The sequence below is a fragment of the Centroberyx gerrardi genome, chromosome 14 (genome assembly GCF_048128805.1).
Source record: "Centroberyx gerrardi isolate f3 chromosome 14, fCenGer3.hap1.cur.20231027, whole genome shotgun sequence".
Taxonomy (NCBI): Eukaryota; Metazoa; Chordata; class Actinopteri; order Beryciformes; family Berycidae; genus Centroberyx; species Centroberyx gerrardi.
In genome coordinates, this window is record NC_136010.1 from 13,756,809 (window position 1) to 13,777,791 (window position 20,983).

At 43.7% G+C, this 20,983-nt stretch overlaps 3 protein-coding genes across 4 annotated transcripts in view; 1 reads left to right on the forward strand and 2 right to left on the reverse strand.

Moving 5' to 3' along the window:
* The window catches only part of LOC139928476 (cyclin-dependent kinase 17-like), a 37,356-nt gene extending 32,384 nt beyond the window's left edge, over positions 1–4,972 (reverse strand). For both annotated transcript variants that reach the window (XM_078288555.1, XM_078288556.1), the window contains exon 1: positions 4,708–4,972. The gene's annotated coding sequence lies outside the window, so the exon portion shown is untranslated. The remainder of the gene's footprint in view (positions 1–4,707) is intronic.
* Positions 4,973–7,360: 2,388 nt separating this feature from the next.
* LOC139928486 (transmembrane prolyl 4-hydroxylase-like) lies at positions 7,361–19,364 on the forward strand. Its single transcript, XM_071921056.2, has 9 exons — positions 7,361–8,113; positions 8,865–8,946; positions 14,726–14,922; positions 15,093–15,183; positions 16,885–17,047; positions 17,148–17,333; positions 17,870–17,960; positions 18,176–18,299; positions 18,922–19,364. The coding sequence occupies exons 1-9, from the start codon at positions 7,736–7,738 to the stop codon at positions 19,134–19,136; spliced, it is 1,527 nt and encodes a 508-aa protein (XP_071777157.2). The 5' UTR covers positions 7,361–7,735; the 3' UTR covers positions 19,137–19,364.
* Positions 9,398–11,376, reverse strand: LOC139928487 (secreted frizzled-related protein 5). Its single transcript, XM_071921057.2, has 4 exons — positions 11,093–11,376; positions 10,080–10,255; positions 9,911–9,997; positions 9,398–9,717 (listed from the first exon to the last, which is right to left on the reverse strand). The coding sequence occupies exons 1-4, from the start codon at positions 11,341–11,343 to the stop codon at positions 9,398–9,400; spliced, it is 834 nt and encodes a 277-aa protein (XP_071777158.1). The 5' UTR covers positions 11,344–11,376.
* Positions 19,365–20,983: the final 1,619 nt, after the last annotated feature.

The following is a 20,983-nucleotide window of genomic DNA, read 5'->3' on the forward strand; positions in this document are numbered from 1 at the left end:
CCAGCACTGCTATTTCTATTCACTACTGACCTGCGTATCTGTATTGAGTGTGAGCGTGTGTGTGTGTGTGTGTGTGTGTGTAGTGTACGCCTTTTCACATCACTGAGCTTCCAAAGTTATATATTGTGCAGAGAGTGCGCTTGAGAGATAGTACCTTTAAAATCTGGTTATGTGAGTGTATGTGTGTGTGTTTCTCACTGTATGTACGTGTGTTTACATGTGTGTATTTATGTGTGTTGGAGTCGCTCGGTGCGGCCCGTTCCTCCTGGTTTGTCTCTGCACTCTGCTTTGCTGGCCTGGAGGTAGAGGCAGCCATGGCAGAGTATTTCTGTCTCCGTTCCACTTCCTGCTCCTTCTATCTAACCCGTAGGGCTCGGGAGCTGACATGCACAAGTGTATGCGCGCTCCCCACACACACACACACACACACACACACACACACACACACACACACACACACGGCACCCATGGCCTTTCTCTTTGTGTCCAACCTTGGAGGCTTCAACAAAAGCCATTCATCCTTTCAGACTCTCAGTCTTTCAGGCCTATTAGAGACACCCAGATCTCTGAGGGAATTCAGAGACCCAGCTACTCCCACTCTGGACGACTGGCTTCTTTTACTAGGAGATGCGCTTAGGAAAGTATTCATCGCTAACAACATCGCGTCTGCCAATTTACATCAGCCCGGCTGGAAGCGGTTTGCACCTCGGCCAGAAGCATCTCTCTGAGACGATAAAAAAAAAGTTGCAGAAGGGAGAAAAAGAGGGGGGGGGACCATCTCGCTTTCATGTCAGATCATCCGTTACCCATGGATTATCAGCATGGAACCAATCTCCCTCCCCCCCTCATTTGCATGTTTTCCCAGACTTCATCAGGGAAGAAGCGCACTTGGCCACGGAGATTGGGTTCTCCTCCTGCGACCTCGCTGTCATCCAGGAGTTTTCAGGAGTAAATTATGGGAGAGATACTGATAATATAATGTCCTGCTTATTAACCAGATAAACACATGCTGAAGTGACCGTCGACACACACACTCAGGAGCATTACACACACACAAACACACATGCACATACATACACGCGGACACACAATAATGACTAATTTCACAGTCTTCGTCTTATCTCTGTTGAATTAGCATGAACAGTAATGCAATGGGAATCTCATTACACAGCGGCTCTTAGGGGGAAAGACTTCAGTGTATCACTCTATATTACATACTTGAAATCCCCAGTTTCTTAATACTTTGGTGATATAGGATATAGGCTGTCCCATATCGAAGCAGACAAGCACACACTTAGTGGATAGTTTTTTATGCAAGAATTAAAACCTATTTGTATGAGATACTTTCAGTACGATACTTTTATGCCTAATATAACGGGTGTATTTCTTTCTTTTTTATGGATTCATGGTTTAATGCCAAGCACCTGGCCTACTTTCTCTAGCATAAGATATTTCCTGTGCAGTTATAGGATATTTGTGTTGGTCAAACTTTGGAAAAGATTTAGGAAGGAAGTAGGGCTATGAGTGTGTGTTGGATGTGGTGTCCTGTCTGGTGCAGATGGACGTGGCAGTGTGAAGAGCTTGGCAGAGGCATGTCAGTGAGTGGGATGAGACATGTGGCTCCGGGCTGCAGCATGTGCAGACCACGCTCACCAGACACCCGGCTAACCACCGCTCTGACACACAGCTCCTACAGAGCAGAGGGGCAGACTCCACATCATGAAGGCCGCTGTTTTAGTTGTGTTTCAAAGCGGTCTGTTGATGACTTCACTAGGCTTCTAAGCAGCGCTGCGCAATAAAATAAACATGAGAGAGAGCGAGGGTTAATAGGGTGAGAGACGTGAGAGAGAGAATGAAGGAGAGAGAGAGAAAGAAAGTGAGTCAGACATTCTCTATGATGTTATGTGTGTGTGTGTGTGTGTGTGTGTGTGGCTGAGTGGGTGTGTTAGCAAGGAGGTGAGGTGAGGAGCCTGGCACCGACACACCCCTGAGGAGGACAGAGGAGGGAACACGGAGTCTGATTTATTCAAGACACACACCGTTTGGGTTGCTAGGTTACAGGCCCAGGCTGGAACTGCAGCTTCTCTCTGTGAGGTGAAGAGAAGAAGAGAGAAGATGACGGAGAGAGGCTGAGAAAGCTGAGAATTTACAATTCACATCTCTCTATCTCCCCCGTCTGTCTCTCTCCACCTCCACTGTCTCTCTCCACCCCCACCCCCCTACCCCCTTCGCATCCCACCTCCCTGTCTCTCTCACTCTCAAATTCAGCTGTAGAAACTTCATCCCACCAGTGCTTGGGATGCCACACAGCACTGCAGCATGCGATCCGTGCCAGGCCGGCTCTGGGATCCCTCTGCCAATTCCACCTCTTTAAGCAGCAACAGAATGAATGAACCCAAGGACCTGAGCCGGCAGTATCCCCACTCCATACACAAACACCAGCTGATTGCATATCAGACACAAACACACACGCATAATACACACACACACATTAATTTTTGTCAGAACAGAAGGGGAGAATCAGGCAGTTTGCCCGACCCAGATCTCATTTGGTTTCAGCCAGATACCATGTTTCCTCATATATCTCTCTTTTCCCCTTTTTTTCTCACAAACAAACAAACAGTCTTCCACGCATCAGGGACACATGAATCATACGCGTGCATGCATACACATACAATGTGGCAGAGGGGAATGGGCACTCAATGCCACTGTGAGCGCTGCTTGGCGCAGGGGCCTGAGGATGCATGAGTAATGCACAAATCTGCCCGACTACAGAATCCTTCACACACAGACATACACACACACACACACACACACGCACGCACGCAAACACACAAACCGACAGATAACTCAAAAAGTAGTCCATTCTCCTTATTAGCCCACTGGCTCCTCCTCCGCATCTTTTTCCTCACTTAACCCAAATCTCCAGAGACAGATGAAGAGGGGGAATTAAGTGAGGGAAGGAGATAAAATGAATGAAAAAAGCAGAAGGACAAGACACAAAACATATAATCACAGAGAAAAAAAATAGAGTGATTTAAGGAAAGACTGCAAAAGACAAGGCAGACGACCTGAGAATAGAAGCACACTTTCAGTCTCAAGAGGAAGAAGAGTGTTTTGTCTATGTGGATTTGGACAGGATGCATATCTGGCTCCACACGGGGTCACACACAGTGCAGAAGGATCCCCATAATTTCATTATTTAGGCTACCCATAGAACAGGCTATAACTGGGACAAATTCAAACCACAAGACACACGGGCTAGGGGGGATCCTATAGCTGTAATTGGTTTCGGGACATCCTGAACAATGGCTGTATGAAATCAAGTTCATGCAGGAAGTCCCGCTTGGAAAAACAGTCAGGAAGAAGAACCATAGGCCTAATCCTATATGAATTTGTGGAGGGATACAATACAAATACTAGGCTACAGCAGAACTATAAATCAATATAGGACTATATGGTGATATTATAGTGATACCATAGGAGGTAAAAATGATGAGGAATGAAAACGATGAGGTCGTTATACTCACTACTGAGTACCACGGACATTTTGAGTCCCTGTATGAGTATTATAGGGATATTATAAGATTATTATAGGGATACTATAGGAATATTATATGGTTTTTCGTTCGGGGTTCGTGGCAAGGGCAAAGGCTTTGCCGGATGCGCATTTCCAATCTGGACATCCCACATTGACAGAGCCATAAATAATTTATCTCTCGGCGATACTCCCAGCATGCTGCCGAGAAAAAACATATTAAGAGAAAGGCGTTTGTAATTGGCATAAATTCGAGCTGTGTTGGTGCTATCTGTGTTTCTATACGGCTTGCCATCGGCTCTATCCGTGAGGTTATCGACAACACTGCAACACTACACTGGACTGTCCCATTTGCGGACGGGCGAAGATCCTCACAATAACGCCTATAACTCGACATCACCGCAGGCAAAGCGCACACAGTGGCAGCAGCCGTTTCTTAAATATCATGTAACCAAAAAAACAAAACACAACACGGGTCGGCTTGGGCCCGGGAGAGATTCCTCTACCTTCCCAGGCCTCTTGCGTTTTTGGTCAGTTCCTCTCCCCGTGTTTTCCTGACGCATGTATCCGGGAGGAGGAGAGGCGGGCAGGGCAAAGAAAAGTTACACAGCAACCCGCTGGGGTGAGAAAGTCTACAGGAACGGGACTGGGTCCAGCTCTCAGTGTTTTAACCAAGGATTTACATGGGTTAGGATTCCCCGACCATGACCTAAAATCACTCGAATGTTTCTATAATGTCCCTATAGAGACTTACAGTGTGTCTGTGCCACACAGAAGTGGGTCTATAGTGTCGTTATCGCACTTTATGGTATTTTCAATCTCCTATGGTTATCACCTATAATATTCCTAGGGACTTAGGCTTTCGCTGTGATGTTCAGTATCCTAATATTATACGATTACTATAGTTATTTATCCTAAAGGAGATCTCACGCCAGATTTCATCACTTTCATAATATGCTACATATATCACAGTCATGTCAAAAGCAAACATATTTTTGTTTTTCCGAGACAAAACAGAAACTACACAGACCGACGGCACCTGCAATGTCAGGTGATAAGGTAACCTGAAAATATAGCTGTTGTTTCTCGATGCCCCCTTATGCCAGTGTCATTACAGGAGCACAAACGTTGACCGTACATGACATAAACAAAATACCGATGTCACTAACCTGCTCAAGTGTTCCTGCTGCGGGAGACTATTGTTCCAGTTGAGTTTGGTAATCCAGCACGTTGGTACGAATCCACTGCGACAAGTTCCTCCAACTAGTTGGCCGTAAAACACAATAGATGCCCTATTAACCGCTGATAAGTCTTATCCCTGCGTTATACGGTGTGTTGCAATGTCCCACCGGCTCAGTAAGTGCGTTGTTGACCGGCTAAACCGCATGATTTGTTTCGCTTTAGCTGACAACAACACCGTCCCGTCCGGTGATGATCAGCCATATCGCTGCTGTGGATCCCAAGTGGAAGCAGTGGCGTGATCCCGGAAAACACCGCAAGGGGTGTGTGTGTGTGTGTGTGTGTGTGTGTGTGTGTGTGTGTGTGTGTGTGTGTGTGTGTGTGTGTGTGTGTGTGAAAAGGGGGGTCAGATAGATTCATTTTGGGGGCCAATGTCACAGGGGAAATTAGGCTTCATTATTCAAAACCAGTTCCCATCTAAATATGCACCTCAGAGAAAATTCCTTTTGAATAATTTATGTACTGAAAATTATGGAAATTCAACAGCCTTGTATCACCCACCACCACTTAGTTAGCATCAGGATTAGTGAAAATATGTGGATAATTTCCAAGCTTTCGCTTACTCTGTTGAAAGAAATTGTTCTGAAGCCTCAAAAGGGATGTCAAGTAGGAGACGTTTGAAGTCATATTGATCACAAACCAGGCAGTCCTAAAACATTACTGCTGAGTGTTTTGAAACACATGATGCTTCAGTCAACATATAAGTGTTTCAAACCACTGGTGCCACTGAGCAGGTGGGATTCAGATGTTAGAAGCCTGACAACTTCCAGTTTTATAACTTATAGTCATATGAATATGAACGCAAGAGCAAATAGAGAGAGAAGTCTCATAACCCCTATTGAAAGACCACTATAATATTTCTATAGGGACTTATCTGTGTCTGTGGTAGGCAATGGAGTGATTATAGTGGGCTTATTGTACTTTGTGGTCTTTTTTTTTCTTTTCGTCTGTGATATCACTATAATATTCCTACAGGGACTTATATTTTTACTGTTCTTTTTCACAAGAACTATTCTTGTGAAGTAGCCTAGTCTGAATAAAACTGGGCAGAATCAGCTCAGGTCAGAGGAAAACATTTTTGAAAGTGTCTTGGATGTCTGAATAAGAAAAAACTCCCAGTTGCCCATGGATAGACTAATAAGGTTTTGACAAACAATAATCCAATTTAGTCTAAGGTTCCCTAAAAAGATTACATTTCAATGATTCATAAACCTATAGGCCTCCCGAAGTTTCCATGGAGTAAAAAAATATGATAAGCTATTAGGCCTGTAAAATACTTTCTGTTGTCTATCCGGAAAGGTCCATTTGCTAGAATGAAAGTCAACTTGGCACTGAGTTAGTGTGCACCCAGCATGCAAAACCAAGAGAGGGTGGGGTTGTGGAGGGTGGGAGGGTGGGTGGGGGGGGGTATTATTATCAGGAAACATGGAGGAGCTGGCTCAGGGGGATTACAGTCAATTACATTCCTAAGCAGCCCATACACACACAATGGCATTATAGCATGGTGTGCATTACAGTGTCACTCTATGACAGGGATTCCCAAACTTGCTTGTCGGGGGCCCATCAAATTGATGCACATTAGGTCATGAACCCCCATTTGGTAAGATTTTGTCTGCAGGGACCCCCATATGAGAAGATTTTTGTTGTTGGATATGATTTGCTGGACTACTGTGTTTCCTGTAGAAGTAGAGGTGACAGTGGGGAGATACAACTGACAGTAGAGATTCCTATAACATTCTCTCACATGTCCTATCTTTGAATAAAATAACAGTGAAATTAAACTAGTCCTCATATTGCTGGGGGACCCCCTGGAAATCACATGCTCTATGACACAGCAAACAAAATACCCTTGTGCAGTGGAGCGTGCCTGCTGGTCTTCACTGCCACCATGTGGACCAACCAAACAGAATTCCCTCTACTCTCCCTTGTATCAAGAGCATGTTTTCATCAGCCCAGATGAGCTATTGGGACTATTTGAGTAGCCTGTATACCAATGTTCAATTAGATTTAAAATGTAAAATAGTAATGTCACAAGTATGCATTTTAGAACAATTGTCTCTATTTAGGTGCATTCTTTATTATTTTCTCATTGTATGAAGAGAAATCTTATGAAAGAAGACATTTAATACTAGTCAATTAGCCAACAAAATGAACATAGAAAGTAAATTGGTGTAATCGTTGTAAAAAGATGATTTATTAGCCCAAGTGGCTATTTTGTAATTCATTGTTTCATTGCTGATAGTAGGCATCCAAATCTGTTTTTGTTCTGTTTGACTATGGGTTATTATAGCCTAACATTTTTATTTGTAACATTTTCATTCGATGACCCAAATAAAGTTTATTTATTTTTATCTTTAGCTTTTGTACCTAGATTGTATTTTCATTTCTTGGGGGTCCCAGCAAAACGTCTGCGGTTTGTTTTGCTTTGGAGTTCACCGTTAGAGGGCGCTAATGGTGTATTTTAGGAGTCGAAAAGGCAACTCCTCCGCTGTCGTTGGCGTGTCTGCCTCTTGTTGTTAGGCAGGTTGTCAGGGGCAGCGCATCAGCTAGTCAGCTATCAAGCGATTAAGCGACCTTCGTTAATGATGACACATTTGTTTACCAAAGAAAACAACTTGCGACATATCTTGCTTGCTTTTGCGCGGAACCGCCCTGTATATTTGAGTAAAAACAGCAGGGACGACGGCGTTTTACCTTTGTCCAAAACAGTCAGAGGTTAGTGGGTTAGCACGCAGCTAGCTAATGATGGTATCTGGCACTAGCAGGCTAGGCTAGGTTGGCTAACGTCAGGCAGCCAGCTAGTGAGCAAAGGTAAGCCTGTTCGCTGTGTCATTTGCAAATTCAGCAAAACGATAATGACAGACGTTGCCAGTGCCTAGCAAATACCACCAGGTTTGCATTGCGTTTATTTTCTTTAGTCAATTGGTGCAACAATTGACTAATCCACTCATCGATGCGATGATGGGAGACGCTCAGGAAAACCTATCAGAGAAGGATGAGCCCATCGACGACCCATCGTTGCCCTACATTCCCCCGTATCGCTCCGCTCTGCCGGGCCGAGATCGACTCCACATCCAGAAAAGTAATGTCTGCTCTCGGGCTTATTTCGTTGTGGTCATGGTCTTCTTCCATGTCTACATCTTAAATGTCATTGCCCTTCTACTCTACGTGCACTACAACAACGGCCCAGGGGATATTGTTAATGGTGATGGGGCCTCCTCTGCACCCATCAGCGAGGGTGAAAGCCCTCTGCCCCATCCTGGCCCACATTCCCGAAACCTCGATATGGATGATTACCGTCAAAGTTTCAGTCTTCCTCGCATTGAAGGGATACGGGTGAGGAAATTTACATTATTTAATGTGATGAAGGTTGTGTCTTGGCAACAGTTTTAGTTCATGATTTAGGTGATAACAGCATTATCACTCCATCCTTATCCATCAAAAGCCATTGATACACAGTCAGTCCACTAAATGAGAACTCATGACTGATACTGATTGGATAGTTCAGATTTCAGAATTTCACTGGGGCAGCCCAACCTAGAATCGAGTAAATCTTTAAATTGCATCAGTACATAATGCCACTTAGTAACTCATGACTGAGTGAATAATAATAATAATAATAATAATACATTTTATTTGAGGGCGCCTTTCAGGACACCCAAGGTCGCCTTACAATGCATAAAAAGAAACATAGTCGAACAGGTAAAAACTGCGAAACATGGCAAAGACACCAGCATAGACAAAACAAAACAAATGACATAAGGTGGGCAGACATATAGGAGGGGGAATAAAAACAGTAACACTGTAAGGATATAAGGGAAAGGCACAGTACGATGAGCATTACAGTGAGTAGGCCAGTTTGAACAGGTGAGTTTTGAGGTGGGATTTGAAAGCTGTTATGGTGTCAGACTGTCGAATGTGTGGGGGCAGGGAGTTCCAAAGCCTGGGAGCAGTGCAGCTGAAAGCCCTAGCACCCATGGTGCTGAGGCGTGAGGTGGGGATAGTCACAAGACCAGCTGAGGATGAGCACAGGGAGCGGGAGGGGATGTAATCACCACCTGTAATAACGCCTCTTGTACATGCATAGGTGGGTCATGTTCAGCAGGTGTCTCTCATGCCAGACAGAACACACGAGATGAAGACGCTCAGCCTGAAACCTCTGCTCTTTGGTAAGGACACTCTGCTCCTTGGGTATTAGCTGCCATGCATGAATAAATGGGATACCATCAATATTTGGAATACAATTTTTAATTTTTTGTCAATGTCATACAAATATAGACCAGCAATATTTAGTTATACTATACTATAATTCGTAGATATGTACATTTTCATCATTTTGTATTTTTTATCCTCCACTGTGAGTGAGCTTGGTACTTTCTGAGACCTCCTGTGTCCAACCCATATCATCTTTTCCTTAATTACATAAATACGGTCATGACTTGATCAAGCATAATTTACAGTCACGGGGATGCGGTCAGAGTCCTGCTACCTTGGCTTGAGATTTCTAATTCTGACAAATGCTATGCCTATGCTTTCCCTAAACCTTCATATTGCCCATAGCAGTTTAATGCTCCTTTCAGATCTTCAGTTCTTTCTACGTCTCTAACCCTACACATGAACCTAGCTTCTGCATCGGTGGTGTTTCCATTTGCGCGCCGCTGCCATCAGGTTCTTGTCGTGTCTCTGCCATGCAAAGGCCTTGTTGACCACCAGGCGCTCCCCCTGCACTGTGCCCGTCACCAGGAAGGTGCCACCTCGAGGGTGGCGACGTGTCATGTTCCTTACACAGGTGGCATCCCTCTCCAGCCACAGCTCAATGCGGGAGCGGATCTGCCCACCCAGCAGGGGTCCGTGCTTCAGAACTTCCAGTTTGGAGGCCAGGGAGAACTGGGACAGACTTACAGGACTGAACTTGAGCCGTGTCAGACGTAGTTTTACCACTGGGAAGACAGTGAACAGCAGATATACATTAATTAATACATATTTGATATCACTGGCATAAGGAGCCCCCTCCTTTTATCGCCTTGTCTTCTACTTCTTGTCCAAGATAAAATAAAATGAAGAACTTAAAGGGCATATAATCAAGGATTGGACCAGAGAGGAAAGAAGAAGTGGAGGCATACTGCTACTCACCAAAATCACTCCTACAAAAGGTCTCCAGTGTATCTTTAGAAGAGGAGGCCTCCTCCAGTTCACAGTCCCGGCAGCTCGCCTGAGGCACTGAAATAGGCAAACCACCAGTTAAGTAGTTAGTTGAATAAAGCAAACCAAAGGCTGTGTATCTGTGCAGCCAATTTCTTACCTCTGCGTCCCCCTGCATGAACACTAGTGTTGGTGATGGAGGAAATACACATGAGATGGTCTGCAGGAAATTGGTCACAGCGCAGAATTTCAGGCCAAGGGTAGCCATAGCAACTCATGATTGGTGCACAGCTGTCCCGCACGGACTCACACAAACTCCTGCAGGGCGATACAAACCTGAAAAGGAGGGATGGAGAGGGAATGTTGTCAGCAGTGAATAGAATGAAGGATTCAAATCAATAGCACTGTAGGTGGAAACAAACTACACCAGATCAGATAACATTTCATCACTTGCTTTTCTTTTTCTCAAATGAGAGGTGTTACATTTTGGAATAAAGGACATGGTTGTGCTTTGATGGCTTAGTCTCTGTGAAACCAGGGACTTTCCTGAGAGGCTAGCCCAGATTTGCATAGCTTTCAAAAGGCCGTTAACCCTTCCTCAACTTATTCCTCTGTACCTGTGGACGTTCTCATGAATGGTCTTAGATCTGCTCTATCTTAGTAATTCTCTCTTTTTTTTTTTTTTACAAAGAAACCATGACAATATCCCTCTGATTTCTATCTATTTTTTACCTAAGAACTTAATCTGGAAAAGCACTAATCGCAACCCCTGATTTGTGAGTTTCTTTTTGTGTAGGCAATGGACTAAAGCTGCATTTCACCTCAATTCAGCATGTACATTCCTGTTCAGTAACACATTGCCATTAGCTAGATTGCATTCTTGGCCTTTTTCAGCACCCTAGTTGCAAGGGTTCTTTAAACTATTTCAGCCTGGGACCCAATTTTAATCTCACACTGGGACCCAGGCTATTATACGCATTTCAGTACTCTAGTCAAGTCCTGGGGATACAGCAGAGACAGGCTTGTGACTATTATTGGATTCTGAACTAAGCTTACAAAACATTGTCCTATCATAATCTTAATTCCTACAAAAAGTCACATCATGAATTGAAAGAGTATAAAAAGGACTATATAATCATAGAATAAAGGCAGAACGATTTTGTGTTTACTCACCTGTCCAGGCAGATAGGGGCGAAGAGAGAGCAGAGGAAGATGCGGGCGTCAGGGTGGCACTCCCGGGCGAGTAGCGGCAGCCAGCTGGCACTCTGCTGTACAGCCTCAGCAGGAGACTCGTGGCCCAGCAGGTTGGGCATCCTCATGGTGTCATAGCCGATGCTTTGGCACAAGGCCATGCCCGACGGGATGGGGACACAACGAGAAGAGCTGCGGGACTCCCACTGTCCACCTCCACCCATAGAGAGCATGGGCACTAAACCAGTACCAGTGCCAGGGTCGCCCCACACTCCACCATCCTCTCCTGCCTCCGTCTCTGCTCTAGAAACACTAGTATCTTCAAACCTAGTTTCAGCGTTAGCCTCAGCGCTCGCCCTGTCCCCTCCCCTGTCTTTCCCCCCAGATCTCACCCGACCTTCAGCCACAGCTCTCACTCTTCCCTCTGCCCCAGCTCTTGCTCTAGCAGCACCAGGACCAAGGGCTAATGTGCTGCCAGGCCCAGCAAGCAGCAGGAGAAATAGGAGGTGGGCTGAATGGTGGGATTTCTTGGAGGTAAAATGAGGACAAAGCACAGAAGTCATCCTGGGACAGAAGGTGGAAAGGAGCAAACAATCCTGAAGTGTGTCTCTGAGTGAATGAAGATCTCTGTATGACAGTGCAGGAGGGGATGGCAGAATAGGTGTATTTATAGTGGGCGGTGATAACATTTGCATAGGAAGGGGTAAGGGGAGGCGTAGGGAACAATAGGGGGGAGGGGTGGGGTACAAATTAAAGTGTTTGAGATGGGGATCCACTCTTAATTAATTTGTGAGGAGGCTTTAAGTGTGTGTGATGGAGCTCAAGACGAGTAAGCTGGATGTTGTGGCGTTTGGATTGTTCTGGCTTTTCTGCCCCTTCCATCCCCACAGCTTGAGGTGAGGAAGAGAGACGCCCTCATGTCGTGAAACTCCTCCACCCCCTCCGTCCCAAATTCTCTTCCAACTCACACCAACTCCTCTATCCTGGCCTGACCTCTTTGCGTTTTTTTCACTCCTCTCCTTTATCCATCCCTCCTGCTAAGAGGGGAAGATGGGATTCTTTGTGATTAATCATTGTTGACGAGAGATAAAAGATGCATAATAGTAAGGAGATAATTAAGCTGGGTCATCACAGCTCTAGTGACAGTATGATAACCCTTCAAGAGAAGATAATCAACATGTGAAAAGTGCGTGAAAGTGACAGAAGTGCAGGGTGAGAGACCTATGCGTGGACACATATGTGTCAAAGGCTACAGCGAGATCCACTGCAAGTGTGTGTGTGTGTGTGAGAGCATGTGTATAGGACACAAACAGAATTGGTGTTGTCCCGCTGCGCAGCCGTGGCCTGATTCCTGTTCAGACAAGCAGGTCACTTCCTTTCCGGGGGAGAGAGAGAGAGAAAGAGGAGGGCGGGAGAGGAGGAAGGCTCAGTCCCCTTCATTCATATCAGCTCTCCAGAGTAATGAGGCCTGACTGGACAATGGGGATTAACCAAATGGGTACAGTGTAACAGACACTGGGGACAAACAAGGCCTCTACTGTACAGGCAGCCAACCTGCTGGAAGCCTTTTATTAACAGGGGAAGAGACTGACGGGCACGGATGGATTGGTGGAAGGGAACAGGAGGGAACAATGAAACGGTACTTTATGCCCTCACATTTATCTTAGGTCTTAATAACGCCTATAAATCTATCTGATAAAATACATAAATTAGGTCTCAGTGGTGTGACTATCATTTTCCAGGTAACCCAGGTGGTAAATGTGTCGGGATTAGAGCTGCAGAACAAATGGTTGAGGGAAGGAGCTGTGGAAAGAAGTTGTGTCTGACTGTGTGGATGTTGGGTGGCGTGGAGATAGCCTCTCTGCACATTAGTGGGTGTAAAAAAGAATAATGACACCAAATACTGATTGATACTGTTCCATATACTAACTAACATATCGCTGTTGTCCTGCAAAAAACCTTGCAACTCAAGATCAAAAGATTTTCATGTTTTAACGTAACTTGAAGGACTACATGCTCCTCTATGGGTTCAGAAAATTCTACAACCACTGGTCTTATGAAACCCTTTTAAAACCCATTGGATAAACTCTAAAATGCATGTTGGTCAGGTTGAATAGTTTATGAAAAGTTGACATTTAGGAGATATAAGCTTTTTACTGGATGGCGGCGATATGAGCAGCCACTGACTCCCTCCCCGGGGAAATGGCGACGCAGAACACCTCTCACCTTCCTCTTGGAGAAATTCAGCGCCCTGGCTCATTAAAACCATCAATGGGCTAGGATATACCACAAATGGCTCCCTGGAGAGTGACAAAGGGGAATAGGGTTTACTCATTATATACCATTTACACATCTGCTCAAACATACCGCTGAGAGAGGGCTATATAGATAAACAAACTTGAACATGGTGGCATGCCTTTTTTTTTTCTTTTTTTTTTTATTAATTCAAGATTAAATACAAGATGTAATTTCATTTTACATCTGCACACAAATCAAGGCCTTTAACTGAAAACTGAAGACTGAAAACAATTTGTTTTGAATGATTCCAGATCTTGGTGAGAAATTATTTTACTCAACTGTGATAAGATTTTTATTAGATTTTTATTTAGGTTTTTTGGAGCCTACACATCCTAATCATATTATTAATATTTGCTTACATTGATCAAACTATTTGAAAATTGCTCCCTCATCCTAAAAGGCAATGTAAGGCAATCTAAATTAATCCATTTAGTGGTGTGACAGATCAAGCAGCACTGTTAACTGAGACCCTCTAATCCACTTAAAGGTCAATCACTCACTCACTGTCACTTGTGTGAAATAAAGGTCCATTTGGCGTGGGTGTGTATACTCGTTCTGGTTTGACTTTGAACTACTCAGAGTTTGTGAGTGGAAATGTTTAGACTTGAGAAATTTGTAAGTTATTCATGTCCTTCAAGTGCAAGTCTTTGTCACTGCTGGGCTATTCCATCAGCAGTTGAAAAGAAACTTGTTCAGTTTACTTTTCCTCAACTTGGGGCTTCACTTTCATCTTATCATGTGTGAAGGTCTGACTCATTGTTCACAGCGGTTTGGCTGTGTGAACAAACCCGGAAGCTCAACCACACTTTGCATGCTTTTGATCAGCGTAGTCTCATCTCCGAGTCAATATCTGTGATGGCTTCTAATTCCTCAATCCTCTCTCTAAACTAGGATAGACTGAGGACTGGATGGTGTTATGATAATATGGGCCTTCCATTGCTATATCTGTATATTTGGCAAAGTCATAAAGTGCGGAAACTCAGTTGTACTGTCCAAAGTCATTGACCAGGATAAACTATTCCTTGTGTCACTTCAGTTCTATCCTGGGAAAAAGCAAGAGCCATGTTGAACAATCTCATGTCTGTATATGGCAGACTGAGGCTTACCAGTCTGCCATATATAGACATGAGATCATTTGCAATGGGGAAACTAAATTAATGCATAAGATAAGTTGGGTAGGTGGAACAAATGCATGTGCCTCTATTTCAAAGGACGTTAAGATGTTTGAGAAGTGTTGAGAACACCTAACTCAAGCATGGGAAAGACTGCAGTGTGTGTTAATATCCCCCACTCATGTCTTGTTCCTATTCCTGACAGAGATCCCTGGCTTCCTGTCGGAGGAGGAGTGCCGTGTGGTGGTGCAGCTGGCTCAGCTGAAGGGCCTGATGGAGAGCCAGACGACAGCACCAAGCGGGGGACAAGAGGAGTCAAACCAGCCACTGCTTTCTCTCAGCACAGAGGAGGTCTTCAGCCTGCTGGACCTGGACCAGGACGGGCTGCTGCAGAAGCAGGAGGTGACCAGACAGAGACAAAACCGAGAAAGAGATCTATTGTAGTCATGTGCCATACAGAGGGAGGAGGAAAATAGATGAACTTCAAGAAAAATCCAGAAGTCATGAAAAATTATGTGAACTGCCAGTATGTGTTTTGTTGTAGTGAAAAAATGTCCTTGTCTCTCGTCCAGATTGTGAGTCACTCACGCTCTCGAGATGGGACCTGGTTGAGCCCAGATAACCTACGGCAGATACTCACTGGCCTAGAGGCCTGCCCAGCAGGTGTGTGTATGTGTGCACGTGTTGTGCGGAAGTGTGTGTGTGCGTGTGTGTGACTGTTGTGACCAAGATCATCACAAGAACAATATCAGTGAAGTTGTGGTTAAGTATTACAATGCTTCACTAAACTATGACAAGAATTAACGTGTGTATATGTATGCGCATACAAGCTTGCACATGGGAAGGTTTTTGTGTATGAAAGAGATTAATGCCAGCAGAGATTGTATCTGAATTGCATAAATTAGAATTTGTCATGCTCATATTGAACTGTTGAATTAAAAAAATCAATGTTTTTTTTAAATAAATGAATTCAAAAATTTTATTTGTAGGGCACAATTAGAAATGTAATGCAATGGCTTGAAATGTAACATGATTTTTATTGAATTTAACTTTAAAATTCAGTTTTCTCAATTCAGTTTGAGCTCTCTGAGACACATCCAGGGACTTAGGAAAAGCAAATGAGCAAAGATCAAATCCAACAACATTGGAGAGCGTACTGGTACTACTACTACTGGTTTTCAACAGCTAGTTGAAGTTTTGTCTTTGTCTTATTTCTACACTTTCAAGATCTACCTTTTGGTCAGGAACTTATACTTGCCTCATATGCTCTCTGATGCCACCACATCAGAGAGCATATGTCCGGCCACATGGGCTAGTGAAACTAGTAGTTGCTTGCAGTACCAGAATGCTGATTTGATCTTTGCACATTTGCTTGTGTCTCAGAGAGTTCAATCTGAATTGAGAAAACTGAATTTGAAATTATTGTCAATTTAATTATTAATTTAATTATTAAATTCAGCAATAATCACATTTGATTTCAAGACATTGAATTAAATTTCAAATTGTTCATGGTGAATACAAATTCAATTTTTGAATTCATTTTTTCTTTTAAATCATTTTTAGAATTCAACAGTTCAAGATGAGCATGACAAATTCAAATTTCTGCAATTCAAATACAATCTCTGCTGGGACTAATCTCTATCCATTTTGCATGTGTGTGTTTGCGTATGTGTGAGTGTTTCCCTAGTGGTCTTTTTCTGGTAAGAGTAAGTGGCTGATGGGTGGCTGTGATTGCGTGTGAGTCTTTGTGAGTGGCAAGGCCGGAAGAGGGGTGACACCGTTTTGACCTGATGCCATAATGCCAGGCGTTGTGCGCGTCCCGGTCCGGATGTGCCTCATCCTATCTCATTAAAATCTGATTATCCTCCAACCCGTTTCCTTAATTTTTTCCCCCGGATCCCCTGTACCCCCCACTCGCCCCTCCTTTCACACACACTCTTTCGTTCCACACCGCCCCCCAACCACCTCTTCTCCGGCACCCCAGAGCTATTGTTTCGGCTGGGGCGCGGTCTCCCAGGGGGAGGGAGGGGGGCCGGACGTTCACTCAGCTGAGAGTAACAGCATACAGTTGTACATAGAGAGAAGGAATGGGGGGGGAAAGAGAGAGGGGAGCTGTCACAGCCTGCTGTACACCACATTGCCCAAGTCTTCAAGACTAAATTTAACTGAACTGGAATTGTGATAATGAATAGTGTAGAACTAACAGATTGGCATAATAAATTAAGAGGATTAAATGTCATTCATATCTGTTGTTATCTTGATGTTACCTTGTAGTTATTATGCAGTAGGTTTGTGTTCCAGCTCTCTGAAGGAAAGAATATAGTCCACTGTGTTGAATGGTTGTGTGTGTGTGTTGCCTGACAGGCATGCTGACCTTGGAGGAGTTCAGGCGTGTGTATGACGTGTCCCAGCGCCCTGGACAACACCGCAGCGGGACACTCCAGGGTCAGGTCAAACGGAGGAGCAAACACACATGGCTTTACCAAGGCCCGGGATCACACCAAGTGCTACACACACTCAGGAACAGGTAACTACGCATGGGTTCACGTCGACATGCTCTCAGTAACCCACACACTCGTAATTGGTAATATAAATGTCTTTGTCGTCTTGTGTTCTCTCTTACTCAGAGTGACCCGTCTGACACGTCTGCCTTCTCCGCTGGTTGAGCTGAGCGAGCCACTGCAGGTGATTCGCTACGAGCATGGAGGCTTCAGTAATGCCCACCATGATAGCAGCCCCACCCACTCAGAGACTACCTGCGCACACACACGACTAGCGGGAAACACATCTGCACTCTCGGAGATCACTTGCAGGTGTGTGTGTGTGTGATTTGTATTTTTTGTTTTAGTTTAGTAGTCGGTTTTGGTTCAGTTAACAGTTTTTGATAAGAAACATTTTAGTTTTTATTTAATTTAAGTTTAGTCTTTCATATTTTTTTTACATGGACAAGCTTAATTATCTCTGAATTAGGCTAGTTTTTTTATTTGGTCACTGTCTACACACTGCTGAAATTTTACATTAGAATGACCATAATGTGTATAAATGTCTTATTCACTGGTCTCATTCATCTGTAGGTTTACTCATTTTGGCTTAGTGGTTGGATAGTGGTTTACATTTTTTGTTTCATGTTGTTTCTGTTTTTAGGCCCAACTATAACAATGTTGTTGTTGTTATAGTTACATTTTGCATTTGGCAGATATCAAATATCACTGCCAAACTAGTGTCATTAGCTTTCTAACAGAGTGCAGGTGCATAAAACCAGTTAATGTCCCTTTGTTTGTAGAATGGTAAGACATTTTTTTCACACAAGTTATCTGTATTCTTCTCTCCTCTTCCTTTTTCATCGCAGGTATCTTACTGTGTTATTCTACCTCAACTCTGTAGAGGAGGGTGGTGAGACAACCTTTCCTGTGGCAGACAATCGCACCTATGAGGAGGAGGTGAGTGTGTGTGCTCACAGCCCAGGTCATGAACCAGCAAGTGTTTTTTGTTTCACCACTGTGCCATTGTGAAATGATGTCAAATACACATGCCCTGAATGCTGCTGATAACACGCAGACAGTGCTGACCCTTGACAAGGAATCTGATACCTAAACGAATATCAAGTTCCAAAACAAAAGATTAGACGCAGGCTGTTTACGGTTTTGTGTTGTAGGCACTGGTCCAGGATGGAGTTGATCTGACAGACACCCAGGAGACATGTGGCAGAGGGAACCTGAGGGTGAACCCCACAGTTGGGACGGCTCTCCTCTGGTACAACCACCTCTCTGATGGTAGAGGTAAGGACGGGAGGTTTTACCTGTACCCTTTTCACACACGCGACCCGGGAAAGTTACGGTATGTTTATCTGAGTCCATCCTGTGTAGGAGCCAATCACAGTCAAGTGAACTTCCTACACGGGAAAGTCCTGTGTCATTACCATTTACCAGACCCTCAACAGACCCAAGCACGCAAGTGTACTTTGGTAATCGACACTCTTCTGTGGCGCTGTCACCTTATAACAGGGGTGCAAAAGAAAAACGAAAATCACCTTTCAGCGATGTCCGCGGTTTTGACCCGCGTGAATCATGTAAATTCTATGAGAAAATAATTTGAGGCTAAGGGGATCTGTTACAGGCTAAGGGGATCTGCTACAGAATTGAGAAATCCATAAATAAATAAAGCACGTCAGATGATCTTATCAGAAACATAGCCATCATCTTTACCAGCTGGAAGGAGGAGTCGTCAATATTAAGTGTTGTATGAAGTGTTCGGTTTTTGCTGTCTGTCCTTTGTCCTTCTCTCCCCATTCTTCCTTTCTCCACATTTTCTTTCACTCCGTCTCTCCACACTCCATTATGTTTACTGTCACAAAAAAATCCTCCTCCTCACTCTCACTCACTGTTTATCTTCTTCTCCCAGGTTGGATGGGTGAGCTAGATGAGTACTCCCTCCACGGAGACTGCCCAGTCAGCCGTGGGGTTAAGTGGGTGGCCAACAGCTGGGTTAACGTGGACCCAGACCACCAACAGCAGGCCCGCTACCAGAGACTAGTGACCCACAGGAAGCAGGCTGAGTCAGGCATGGAGGAGCAGTACCACCCTCTCTCTCACAGTGACCTCCACCAAGACCTATAGCCAGGCCTACAGAGATTTTGATAAAGAGAAAAAGCTACCTTCATTAAAACTGAGTCAATCTTGCATCACAATCTCTCAAGCCAATGAGGCCCGGCAGGCCTTTCCAGAACATCAAATGCTGTAGTCAAACTGAAATTTGCACATCGGTACTCAAAATAGCATCCCAGAAATATTTTCCTATCATTTAATCTGTCTTGCATCATAATATGTCCGTCAAGTCACTGCTAGGATATCACAGCTAACACTGAGGTCACTCTCATGGGGCAATTTTTGTGAATTTAAACAGGGAATTGCGGTGGGTAGATGCATTGGTTTCCTCACAATTAATTTAAAATCTAGAAATATCAAGGAGGTATGAATTTAATAATTTCTGCTAATAAGAGTGAATGCCATCCTCTGTCATGTCACGCCTTAAAGAAAATATCACTTATTCAGAATAGTAAGAAATCTATAGCTACTAGGTTCTGAGTTTGAAAAGATGCAAACGTGTCTGAGCGATAAGCCTGCTTAGCTGCCTTCCATTTAGGTTTATTAGAGATCTACCCCTGTTGCAGGTCAGTGTTATTTTATTTGGCAGAATTGAAGCATTCTGTTATGAGCCATATCACAATATTCATCTGTGAATGTCTTCCTGAGGGAAATTTTGTGAGATCTTCTATGTCTGTTCTGTTCTTCAGTTTTGGTTCCAATGCTCTGAGCTTTTTTCATGAACTGTTATTTAATATGGGTTTGCCAGACCTAAACCAAATCCAAGACTATCCTAGACCGGACTAAGTCGATTTGGATTGTCACACTGGATGTGGGAAGCCAGTCCTTCAGGTGTAATTCAAACTTAGGTCTTTGGTTTTCCAATGTTTGCGTTACTTTCCTCATAACTCAAAGACAAGTATTTTTTGTCTGTGTGTATTTATTTGGGTGTTATTTATTGCGAATATTTGGTAATTTAAATTAATAGAATGCATATTTATTACAGCTTGATGTTGCACTGAATCTATCACTATATTTTACTGTATATATTCTGTGTTATGAAATATTAAAAAATGTTTTATTAGCAGCCTTGCGAGTGTGACATTCATTCATGAGATTTTAGGTTAAAAAGCCTGCAGGCTGGACATGGCTAATGTCCACTAGATGTCGCCTAATGTTAACTAAAACACCCAAATCCCCTTTATAAAGTAACTACAACCTATGGGCTAGTTCACAAATAGTTTTATGTTATGTGCCAAACTTACTGTGTGTTGGTTGATAAGGACCATGTGACTAAGCATAAGAAGAAGCCCGTAGCTTACATCAAACACACTAGTCTATAGCAGATGAGTTTATGAAATAATTAATCTAAAAAAAATGTACAGAATGGAACATACTAGAAAAAATACCGCAAGAGCGTATTTTGCCGGAAAAAAGGTGAAAGGAAAATACTACCGAATGTTGGAAAGTTGTGTCTTTGTTCTTCTACAGGCCTATTGTATCATCATCATCGTCATCGTCGTCATTAACCCCACCAACGCATGCCAAAAGCCAAAGTGGCAAGCTCATCCTACAGGCTGTGACAAATGTTACTTACGGTATTATGAAAGGTCAGCGCTGAGGCCGGTGCTAATACTCAGAAATCCTCGGCACATTGTGGCATCTGCTCATCCTTACAGTACTTACGTAGGTCTCAATAGCTTTCAGTCACATTTCTGGCGAGTAGAAATTATTTTTAATTACAAGAAGTTTGAGCTACACCTGTGTGTATGTTGTTGTACCATCAAATACACAAAAGCGCCTTCTATTTCTCTCTTTAGCTTTTATTTCTTTTCCTAGCACTTCACTATTACATGATCGGTCAAGGGTCGCAGGAAATG